Source organism: Ambystoma mexicanum, chromosome 1q (genome assembly GCF_040938575.1).
Source record: "Ambystoma mexicanum isolate Mex_15411 chromosome 1q, UKY_AmexF1_1, whole genome shotgun sequence".
Taxonomy (NCBI): Eukaryota; Metazoa; Chordata; class Amphibia; order Caudata; family Ambystomatidae; genus Ambystoma; species Ambystoma mexicanum.
This window is the reverse complement of record NC_090922.1, coordinates 29,946,030-29,958,283: the sequence shown is the minus strand read 5'-3', so window position 1 is coordinate 29,958,283 and position 12,254 is coordinate 29,946,030. Positions and strand designations below refer to the sequence as shown.

General features: G+C 43.2%; 1 protein-coding gene across 3 annotated transcripts in view; it reads right to left on the bottom strand.

Annotated features, from left to right (window-relative positions):
- ANKRD27 (ankyrin repeat domain 27) overlaps positions 1 to 12,254 on the bottom strand; it is a 1,511,294-nt gene that overhangs the window by 24,498 nt on the left and 1,474,542 nt on the right. For all 3 annotated transcript variants that reach the window (XM_069635449.1, XM_069635447.1, XM_069635448.1), the window contains one exon: positions 8,148 to 8,220. In XM_069635449.1, coding sequence (XP_069491550.1) covers positions 8,195 to 8,220 — 26 coding nt within the window. In that variant the 3' untranslated portion in view covers positions 8,148 to 8,194. The remainder of the gene's footprint in view (positions 1 to 8,147; positions 8,221 to 12,254) is intronic.

Sequence of the window (12,254 nt, the reverse complement as noted above, 5' to 3'; positions counted from 1 at the left end):
TACACGCTCTGCAGTTCGCTTCGGGGTGATCCCTCGGCAAGCAGAGATTGCACGTGGCGTGCCTGTCGACCCAAGGGTATTTGCGATTGCACTTGGGGCAGAATTGAAAAGGGGTACCCTCCATACGCACCTTAAGGCAGCGGGCTGCTAAGTGTAGGAATATATATAAATGTAACTATATATCAAGAGTGAAGAGTATGTACCACCCCCCACTCTCCCTACTTGTAAGGGCCGAGGCCAGCGGCCTACTAGGCCCGGGCCGAGGCCAGCGGCCTACCGAGGCCCAGATCCGTCGTGCAGCAGTCGACGGTCGATGACTTCTCCAGCCGTCGTCGAGGTTGAGGGTCGACGTTGGGGTGGGGAAGGGAATGAATAAGAATTAAAATTATAATAACAGCAAAAGTATGGCTAAGGCCAGGGAACTCCGCAAGATGCTTCCGACCAGTATGGCGGAAAAAAACAATCTGAGGATCCTACACGCGTGAGGGATCTTGGGTACAGTGGACGTCACACTAGGGATAGTATTACTGGCACGCCTGTGTCGACGCCCATTTTCGACTTTCGAAAAACAAACTGTAATACTCCGCAGCTTCCACTAGATGTCGGCCTATGCACAGCATGTGATCTAAGCAGATTCCACAAGCCTCAGAAATATATATATATATTGCAAAGAAAGGGGAAAATTACTCCTTTTTCCCCTAATGAGGAAGGCACTCCGGACAGTGAAATACTCCCCAGGATAGGGCTTCGTCCTTGAAACAGACAATAATTTAATCTTTTTTAGAAATCCAGTTTTATTAGGGCATCAGCCGAAGATTAAAAAACACGGTACAACGCGTTTCGCAGCCTGCTTGCTGCTTGTTCACGTACAAGTGAGTGCTCTAAAACATTGTGTATATATTCCCACAAATTCCCAACTCTATGGTTCTGCAGTCTGTGTTTGTCCCTTTTCCGTTTTCGTTTCTGCCTGTGCTCAGTACCTCGCAGTCAGTAAACATGGTTGCCATTTTGTAACGGCTATTGCCAATGCTTGGAAGTACTGACTGCTGATACACCAAAGCCAGGACGGAAGAAAACACAATGTGGCCCCCAAGTATCTCTGCTGTAATGACAATGAGTTTCTTGCGATTACGCAACATGTTATTCCTGATGGAAAAAATAATTATGTAAACTTTTTTGCCATAAAGTGCATAGTGCTGATAAATAGTAAATGGGTCACAAAAATGCATGCTGTTAATAACAAGTTGATCAATGCATGGTACTTCGTGGAGCATGGCTATTTTGAAGAGCAATTTTCTCTATATATAAAAAAAGAAAAAAGTATTCGAGAAATGACAGAATCTAGCTCAAAATGGATTCATAAAGTGCTTAGTGCAAATGCAATCCTAGTAATAGATCAATAAAGTGCATAATGCAGGTATTATCTATAATTAAAAATAACATTTGAATAAACATGAATCAGAGCTGAATTTTAGATATCCAAATAAAGATGGTAAAATTGGCTCCTGCTTAAAATCATTCTTGTAAACTTTATGCTAGGACCGCTACAGAACCAAATTTAAGATGAATGCAACCACATGTGTGTAAATACACCAAATAAAAACATGCAATACATAGACAGGCACTATTCAAAGTATGAAAAAAGAATCTGGTATACAATATAAAAGATAAAAACCCTCATATGAGCAAACTTGATTCTCAGCTGTGTTTTTTCAGATGTTCAGAATATCCGATAAAGTATTGTTAAGAGTCCGTGCATATTGGCGGCTTAAGTTATTTACACAAGACAATGGGTGTAATTTAGATTTGTGTAGTTCTAGAATGGGTCAGTTTCTCAGGTTCCTAGATATGTGTGCAGTTCTTCATCGAGATTATGACCTTTGGGTTTTTTGGATTCTATGTCCAGGATGAATCTAGTCTCCATTTGTCGTAGTGCTAATTCTCTGTTTCCCCCCCGGGGGTTAGCTGGGACATGATGTAGGCCGAAAAATCCAAAGCTGTCCAATTTGCTATCATGTGTGTCTTTGAAATGGACTGCCATGGGATAGGAAGGGTCACAGTTTCTTATTGCTCTCATGTGTTGCAAAATTCGAAGTTTTAATTTGCCGATGGTGCTGCCAATATACCAGCGGTTGCACGAACATTGAAGAGCATAGACCACATATTCGGTGTTACATGTAATATGACTGCCCAATTCCACAAGATGTTTGGTGATGGGATGTATATAATTGGTTTTATTTTGGGCAAATTTGCATGCCTTGCATTTCGAGCATTTAAAAAAACCATTTGTGTTTTTGTGCAGCCACGTGGGGGTATTCTGACTTTTATTAACGGGCCACAAGAAACTGCTCACCAATATATCTTTGATGGATGTAGACTTTCTAAAAGTTATATTAACTTTTTCCTTTAAGATAGGTGCTAAGGCTTCATCAGATTGTAGAACATGCCAATGCCTATGTAATATTTTTCTTATGACATCGGCATGTGTTCCAAATGTCAAAATAAGTCTTATTGCGTCGTCTTGTTCTTCATCTGGTGTTGATTTGTTCGTTGAGAGTAAAGTTTTGCGATTTAGATTGCGGGCTTTGATATAGGCTCTCTCGAGGACTGCTTTCGGATATCTCTGTCTTAGAAAATTTGCTGCTGTTTTTTTACATTCTATATCAAAGCTTTCAATAGTACTGCAATTTCGTCTTATTCTCACAAATTCACCATATGGAATACTCCACTTCAGAGATGTAGGATGGTTGCTTGTGGCAAACAATGGCATATTCGAGCTCGTAGGCTTGCGATATAGTTCGGTTGTAATTTCTTGTTGATTAGTCTTAACTACAACATCCAAGAAAATTATTTCTTGCCGACTATGAGTTTCAGTGAATTGTAAGTTCAGTTTATTGACATTTAGTATGTTTACAAATTCAAGCCAATCCCTTTCTTCACCTTTCCAAAGAATAAAAAGATCATCGATAAACCTGAGCCATAAAATCACTTTATCAGTAAAATAGTGGTTGCATTCTGTCCAGACATAAAACTTCTCCCACCATCCCATTGTCAGGTTGGCATATGATGGGGCGAAACATGTGCCCATAGCAGTCCCTCTCAGCTGATTATAATATTTATTATCAAAGAGGAACACATTGTTAGTAAGGCACATTCCAATCATTTCCATTATCATTTCTCCATGGGCACGATAGTTTAAGGACCTGCTGTCGAGAAAGTATTTACACGCTTTCATGCCGTCCTCGTGTCGAATGGACGTGTATAATGATACAACGTCCAGTGTGGCAAACATATATTCCTCTTCCCACACTATACCTTCAATCTTGCTGAGGAAATCTTTGGTATCTCGAAGGTATGACGGTAGCGTGAATACCAGCGGTAGTAAAGTCTGGTCCACATATTTGGAGATATTTTCAAGGGAGGCTCCATTGAGGGTGACAATGGGTCGACCCGGAGGGCGAGTAGGATGTTTATGGATTTTGGGAAGAAAGTATATCGTAGGTATGGTAGGGAACTTGTTGTAAAGGAACTTGCAGTCATCTTCGTCAAGTATATCAACAACGGACCATTTCTTGAGAAGAACATCTACCTTTGCATTAATTTCTTCTGTAGGATTAGTTTCCAATTGCTCATAGCACTGAACGTCTTGCAGTTGTCTGTGTGCTTCTTTAAGGTACTCTGTCCGATTTTGTATAACCACGTTAGTGCCTTTATCTGAGGCTTTGATGACAATGCTTTTTTCATTTTGTAGATCTTTAAGAATTTGTCTTTCTTTTGGAGAAAAATTAGATTTAACTTTGGTTTTGTGTGATCTGGCTTTCTGGAGATCATGGATCACTAGATCTTGAAAGGCTTCAATTCTACCCCCAGGTTGAAATTGGGGATTGAATCTTGATTTGGCTTTGAGCTTGCTGTTTATTGGCCAATCAGTGCTTATATTAAGCATTTCCAGAGAGATCTCAGATGACACTTGTTCCACGTTTGCTAAAGATTCTAGTTCCGCCAAGTTGAGTAAGGTATCTAGGTTCTCAATTGCAACTGATGTTTTGCCTTGTAGAGTTTTTTTGATTTTTTCTTTAGGCGGATTCAAAAAAAAGAATTTTTTAAGTCTAATTTTGCGCATGAATTTAAAGAAATCAATTCTTGTTTCTGCATAGTCATAAGAGAAAGTTGGGCAAAAGTTAAATCCATACTGTAGGACTTTAATTTGGTCCTGACTGAGTGTGTAGTTGGACAGGTTGATGATACTGTTGTCCAAACTGATGGTATTTATTTCACTTGTTTGTTGCCAGAGCGTGTTCTCGAGTTGCCCTCGGACTCCGAACCGCTTATTCCTTTGTCCCCTCCTGGTTTTCTTTTTCCTCCACGTCCTGATGGTTTTCCTCGTCCTCTGCCTGTGTATTTTTTTGGATTGTTTCTGCCATCTAAACCCAACATCCTCATTTCGTCTAAAAAATTAATTTTCTTGGAGACGTTTTCTGTTTCACTAGTCGATGCTTCTGATTCTGATGTAGTAGCTATCTCACTGGATGTGGGAGTTGTTATAGATTCGTTGGGCACTGCATTTTTGTTGGACAGATTTTTTCTCAGATGGTCGAAACGACGAGCAAAGGTATACACTCTTCCTTTTTCGTAATCTTCTTTATCGCGAAGGAATTTCCTTTGTTTCCGTTGTTTGATGTCTTCTTCATAAAGTCTAAGGCCTTCTTCAATGTTAGATTTCAGTTTGGTGCCTTCTTCGCTTGCAGGGATTAAGGAAAGTTGCTCAGTGATTTCTTCCATTTTTACCAATGTTTTTTCTCTATCTTTTTTGGCATATTTGACAAGGATATTGAGAAACTGTCCTGAACATATGTTCGTGGAATCACCCCATTCTCTCAACATTTCGGGATCTTGTTCGTCAAAGGACGGTGAAATCAAAATTCTAAGACCGCGTGGTATTCGACCAACATCCAGATAATTTTGGAGTGAGTGTTCTTCCCACCACTTGCTGACTTCTTTTTTCTGTAATTTTTCCAAAGTTTAAGTAAACTGATTTCATTTCTTTCTCCCATACTGGGTTGAGCTGTATTCTTGGTTGGTATGTCTGCCTGCAGAGTTTCACAAAACAATGAACGTGCCTGTTCACGACGTGTTTTTTCTCTGTCTGACTGTGATGCCATTTTGTTATGTATTCAAAAAAGTATATGTACTGGAAAAGATTGTCTTGCTGTAGAAAATATATATTTTAAAAAAAAAAAACATTTTTATTATTATTATTTAATTTATCACCGAGGATTCCCAGTCTGACGACGGGGAATATTCAAGCATCTGAATCTATGAAAGATCCAATGCTGGAGAAGCTCCGGAATGGACAACTTCTCCCGTTGGGTTAGTGGGACCAACTAACCCTGAGATGAACTCCATGGGGCATCTTCCTCTACTGGCTATAGTTCTTGGCTGCTGCAAGAACAGAGTGCGAGGGGTCGAGAAATCCGTAGTCGAGTGCAATGTCTGTAATCCACCCAGAAGCTCCAGGAGTCTCCCAAGCACTCTCCAGAAGCAGGACGACCAGAGCTCGAGTCCCCTCACCAGAGTGCAGGACCCAAGAAGTGAAGGAAGCCCAACCGGTACCCGGAATCTGCGGTGGTGCTGTTTACCAAGCACTGAAACCGCGAAGTGCAGCTGAACAGAAAACAGCCCGTAGCTGCCGACAACCTCCAAACTGCTGCTGCAGGAGCCCTCCAGACATCCCCCCTCTTGCCCCCATGACTGAGGCTCACAAACCCCCGGGTCTGCATCGCTGCAACGGGACAGAATCCAGCTGGACCCCTCTTCTTCAAACCAGAGGTACTGTTTAGACTTGGGATACTTACCACATCGTCTTTGAGCTGTGCTTTTCTCCGCTGAGACTGGCAGTGGCTTACCTTTAGAGTCGATCCCTGTTTTTCACAGGCTTAACAGCTTGTGACCCTACAAGTGATTTTTCTACAAACTCTCTAACTTTGTGCAAGACTTTGATTCTAAGAAGTGCCTCAGCCCCATAGACATTGGTTGTCCTGGCGCCCTGCAGACTCTTCTAGCCCATTGGCTTTGATATTGTTTGTCCCTTATATGGGGTAACTTGATTTAGACTGTTATTGCTGGGAAAGACTTGTCTAGATTTCATTGGAAGATTTAGTTGCCCTCAAATCAAATATACTGAGAACCTGTTTAACCTTTTCCCTTCCTTAACCCTTTCCTTTCTGGAACCTCAGAATCTGCAAAGTAAAAATATTGGGATATATAAATGCCATTACTGTCCTTGTGAATGAAGTCACCTCCGGGTGTCGGAATTGTGTAAAAAGCATATTCAAAGAGTATCCATTAACTTGTATTGATTCTGAAAAGTATTTTTGAAGTATATTTATAGTGTTACATATCTTGCCCTTTTAAAAGAACGCTTATTTAGAAATTGGGGTTAAATAATTAATTAACTAATTATAACTGAAACCTTGAGTGTAAGTGTTACTTGGTTACCCATATTTACGAATTTCATTGCTACAGCTCAGATTTACCCCTCTTGAGAAAGGCTTGGCTACTGAGTCACATTACTAACTTGTGTAGTACAGACCTATACCAAAAGGTGGGTTACCTAATACCAAGCAGATAAGTGTTGTCTAGTCTCACTGAACCTACATCAATTCTTCCCCAATAGGTCTAAAACTCAAAGGTGTGTCCAAGGTAGACGTCAAAGGGCTATTTGACTACTTCGAGGAGGAAGTCACAGAAGCTTTTTGCTTCCATGTTGTTTCTGTGGTCGACACTATGTACGACGACATCCCTGAGGTCTTCAGACTCAGGCTTCTGGGTGTTCGGTTCAAAGCCTTACTGTATTTTCCTGTCGTTCTTGGAAGATGCAGTGGAATCAATAGCCTTGTTCGGGTCTTTCGAGGACTAGGAGGGGACGCCTCCGACAAGACCTCCATAATTCTTCCTCTAAACATTTCCCATCAGGCCGCAGAAGTAGTCTTATCAAAAAAACATACCGCCACTTGTCCTGCGAGGAGTCAGAGGATGAATAAACAATGGCATGGTTTCCTCGACTTCTTCCCTGTAGAGGAAGAGTGACGAGAATAGCTTCTTGATTTTGACTACTTTGAATGTGTAAATATGTTTTGGGGCTTTCTGGAGATTTGTCTTCGGAAGTTTTTCTCTTCCAAGGTATGAAAACTGAGACTTTGAAACCGACCAACCTAGGGTGAGCTTTGATCATCTCTGCATCAAGACTTCACTTGGCATCGATTGGCAGGTGCCTCACTTTACTGAGGCACCAGAGACAAATCATGTGCAGATCAGTGATCGACTTCTCCGAATCACTGTCAGCACATCTCCTGTTTTTGGCACAGACACTGAAGATTTTCATCAAAAAAGAATTAAGACGTTAGTCGAAAGATTTGTTGAGGCAAGTTGAATCGTTCAGAGTGTGTGCTGTGCATGTGGAAAAACAGAACTGAGGCAACGGGCACAGCGTGTGTCATTTATATCGTCATTGACGTGATGCGTGAATAGTAACCGTTGTGGAACATCGACTCAATGCTGCACAGCGTCCTCTGCTATCAAAACAATTTCCGAGATTGCAAATCAGGATATCAATATATCTAAGATAAGGGATCCATGGGAGGACACAATCCATTAGAATTATCTTTTCGAAAGTGCATATTGTAAGCTAACTAAATGCCTGCTAATTCTATGTTTTTTTTTTGTAATTTCTGCTGAAAATTGTGCTTTGAAATGGATTATTTAGACCAATTTTTTATGAAGAATACTTGGTAGGGGCACCCCAAAACCCTCTGAAGGCTCAGGGCTCTTCACTTTGCTCGATTACTTGTATTTACTTGTGGGAGTAGTTTAGGGGTTGGTAGGAGTGGAAGGCTTCTACTCCTAAATTAATATCAAAAGTTAGCATCCATGTGGTTGTTTTCTTTAACAAAGCATTTATTGGACACATGTAAAACATATAATCTGCGGAAATCTGCAAGCAAACCAGCATTAGCAGATAAGCAATGTACTTCTATAAATGTAATCAACAAAGGTTCAAACATTCTTATTAAATTTGATGCAACATTACGTGATGCAACTTACTGAATTGGTTAACTAGAGTCAAAGACAAACAGGACGAAGCTTACCTGATGTATTATCTGTTCATCGAAATTGGGCACACTTTTATCTCTTGTTATTGTTTTTCGTAGATTTTCTGTCCTGCAAATGAAATAACTTATCAAAATTAAAAAACACATCTGTCATACATACGAGCTTCAAAAGTACATACATTGGAGAACAAATTACTTACCTTCAGTAATGTTCTTTCTGATGGACGTTCCTTTCCAGCACCAGCTGCTCTTCTGAAACTTTTATGCCGCTAGGGGACGCAGCGCAGCTCTGCACAAGCTCCCCCCTACCGTTCTACACGCACCACGCTGGACATAACATTGGGGCCAGTATATATAGAGGCACCATGCCCTGTGACCTCAGCTCCACCCTTTTCCCCCTAGCACTCTGATACTGAGGGACTACAAGACTAAGCTGTACTAGCTGCTCCAAGAGGGGCAGATAGGGAGGGCAATAATGAGGAATCAGTAGTAGGGACGCCCATCAGGAACAACATTCCCGAAGATGAGTCATTTGTTATTACAATGGACTCCTTCCTCCCATGGATTCCTCATCTATGATAGGCTCCAAAAGCAGTACAACGACCTGGAGGAGGGAGGGTAAAAAGGACATAACCTAAACCAGAAAACTCTGAATGACAGCACTGCTGAAACGAGCATCCTGACCGATATAGAATTCAAGCACTAATGCTTAGAAAAAGTGTTCAAGAAAACACCCATCACTGCTTGGCAAATATCCAGACCAGGCAGGGACCTCCTTGCCGGCCAGATCATAGCATTCTGAGATGCAGAGAATGATGTATTGAGACAGGGTCTGTTTTGTAACAGCCCTGCCAGCTCGGGCACCCACCTAACCAACAAAATGTTGGTCATCATACCTCTTCTCCCATTTCCAAGAGATAGAACTTGAGGGCCTGCACCGGATTCAGCTAATGGAAGTGCTCCTTTGCCTTGGAAGGATTATACAGAGGAAAGAAGAGGGGTTGATGGGGCTTTTGAAAGAGATGGAAATCGGAGACCACATTCGTAAGGAAGGAGGGCCTAACTCTCAATGTCACCTTCTCTTCGGAGAAAACCAAGAAGGGAGGATTAACATATAGAGCCTGGAGCTATTTATCTGGCCGAAGTGATGCCCACCAGGAGAATCTCATTCAGGGTGAACTGTCTTAAAGAATGAAGGGGCTCAAATGGAGAGCCCATTAAAAATGTGAATACTAAATTTAAATCCATGACTGAACAACAAACTGGCATGGGGGAAACCTATTGAAAAAAAACCTCAGGAAATGCATGACTGTGGGGATCATGAAAAAGTAGCCCTGCTTTGGAGTTCTTTTGAAGGCTGAAATGGCCTTAAGTTGCCCTTCACTGCAGCAATCTGTGAGCCCGTACCGGCCAAAGACAGAAGAAATTGCCAAACAGATGAAGTGGAGCATTTAAAAGGGTCCAAGGCCATCTCCCAGGCACCAAGCTAAAATTGTCTGCCACCTACAGGCATAAATGGATTCGGTGGCAGGTCTTCTAGCAGAGAGGAGCACATCCAGAACGTCGTCTGAAAAATCCCACTCCCTATACCTCAGCCTTTCAGGAGCCAAGCATGAAGATTCATTCATGCTGCAGAGGTTCAGGTACAGGGCCCTCCCCTCCCAGTGGGAGAGGAGGTCCGTCCTCTGCGGAAGACACCAGGGAGGGTGGATAACCACCATTTTTCAGGCCCAGTCTGGAGCAATCAAGATTGTTGTGGTCTTCAACAGACGCAGTCTCCTGAGAACCAGTGGAATGGCAGGGATCGTGGTTATGCATAGAGCAGGTCCCATTCCACCACCAAGGCATCCGTCCCCAGAGCCACCTGTAGAGGAAGTCCCTGCAGCAGAACCATCTGCACTTCCTGTTGACACAGGAAGCAAAGAGGTCCACCTAGGAAGAACTCCAGTGGGAGAAAATCTCCTCCTGAACTTCCTGGCAGAGCTCCCACTTGTGGGAGGCTGCTGACTGTCTGCTCGGTGCATCTGCTGGAATGTTCTCTTTAACAGCCAGATGGGCCGCAGTCAGAGGCATGCCATTCTCCAGAGACAAGAACCACAATTGCATTGCTTCTTTGCACAGAGGCAAGGAGCCCATTCCACCCTGATGGGGACCAGAGTCTGCTCAAATCAAGTTCTTGGAGGTGAGCGCCACAGCCCTTCAAGCACGCATTTGTGACTACAGTCGCTTTTTCCCAAGGTTGATGAAAAAGCAACTCCTTCAGGTTGTTGTCATCCATGGACCAGTGCTGCAGGTCTATGGACAAACTCTATGATACCCAAAAAAGGTCCCAAGTTCATCCGTGAAACTGAGATCACAGTGAGCTCAGAAGCCACTGTAGCGACCTCATGCAAAGCCGGGCTTCTGGCACTACCAAGATGTATGATGCTATGAGACTCAGCAAGCGCAGAAAAGCCGAGGCTGGAACTGTCGTTCTATGCTGGAAAACCTAGACCATGTTCAACATGTTTGCCACTCTGTCCTCGCATGGGAAACTCCGACCCAGGAGAGTGTCCAAGACTGCACCGATAAATCAAAGGTACTGGGACAGTGAAAGCTGAGACTTCTTGAAGTTCAAGGAGAAGCCCAAACTCTGCAACATGCTGCAGGTCCGGTACATCTGTGCCGATGCTAGATCTAGGGTGAACAGGGTCGTACGAGCCAGGCGTCTGGATAGGGTAAGACATGAATGTCTTCTGTGAGGGTGTAGCAGTAAGACTCAGACACATTGATGTTAAGTTTTTGGGTACATACTTTTATTAATAACAAAAGCAAGGGGGGGGGGTTGGAGGAAATCCCATGTAGCCCTACTTCTAAGGGGGTTTCCCTGTCTCGGCAAAACTAGCTAATGAAACTGTGTCAGAATGGCCAAAGTAAATTTTGACGTTCTGTGTCCAAATCCTAACCTATCCCTCACAAGCTAAACTCAACAAAATGTGCAAAGGGAAATGTCTCTACGATGCAGACCTGCAGCCCGACTTTGTAGCTCAAAACCAAAAGTTCCAAAAAGGTGTACAAAAAGCAAGTAAACGTTCCACAAGACTCAAGGGGTGGATTCCCTTTCATCCGAGTCTTTCCACTTTATCCATGATTGTGTGTGTGTGCCATTAATGGTCAGGATAAGTCTTTATCTTGACTTATCATGCCTGGCTTTTAGACCCTGTAACAAGGAAGAATGGCCTCTAAATCATTTCTAAGCCGCCTTGTGAGCCCCAGCCCCTTGGTGGGCAGACCTGTCTGCCAGGTATTACAATGAGAAAGAATAGCCTTGTCCTCTCTCCCAAGCTCTGCTCCGATTTTCCTCTCAATTGCTACGTGTCTCAGACCCTATTCTCAAGCTCTCTCACAAGCTGTGCTGAGGGTCTCTGACCCTTTCTGAGCAGGCCCGGCTCTCAAATATTGCAACAATGAAGGATAGCCTGGTACTCCCTCTCAACCTGTATCGAGGGTCCCCAACCCTTTCTCAGTATCCCTGCCCTTGGCCCACTCTCCTAAGTAGGGAACTCAACGGTCTTGGATTCACAATTCTCTCTTTCACTCTTCACTTTCACCCACAGCCTTGGTCTACTCTCTTGCCAAGGTCTCAGAGTGTGACTTGCACACAAACTTTGTATCCTTCTTAATCACCATTTGGGGTGTGTGACCCCCACTTTGGGTACCCGGCACACTTCACTTGGTTGTTCTCAATGTTTTCTTTCTCAGATCTCTCTTCACCCCAGAGCCTCGGTTTACTCGCCTGGCAAGGTCTGCGAGTATCACTTGCACATGTAAAGTTCACATTCCATTCTATTAATGTTTGAGGTCTGTTTCCCCAGCGTGGGTCCCGCCCCCGTCCCATGGTTAATCTCACAATTCTCTTATCTGACTTATCTTCAAGCCACAGCCTTGCTTTACTTCCCTGCCAAGGTATATGAGTATCCTCTATGCATGCAAAGTGTGTTTTCCTGTTTTCACTAGTTGGGGGAATTTCTTCCTGCTATGGGTCCCAGACCACCTTCTTAACGTTCTCTTTGGCTGATCCCTCCTTAATCCACAGCCTTGATTTACTCTCCTGCCAAGGTACCTGTGCCTGCCACTAGTACCTGCAAAGTTTGTACTCCCCGC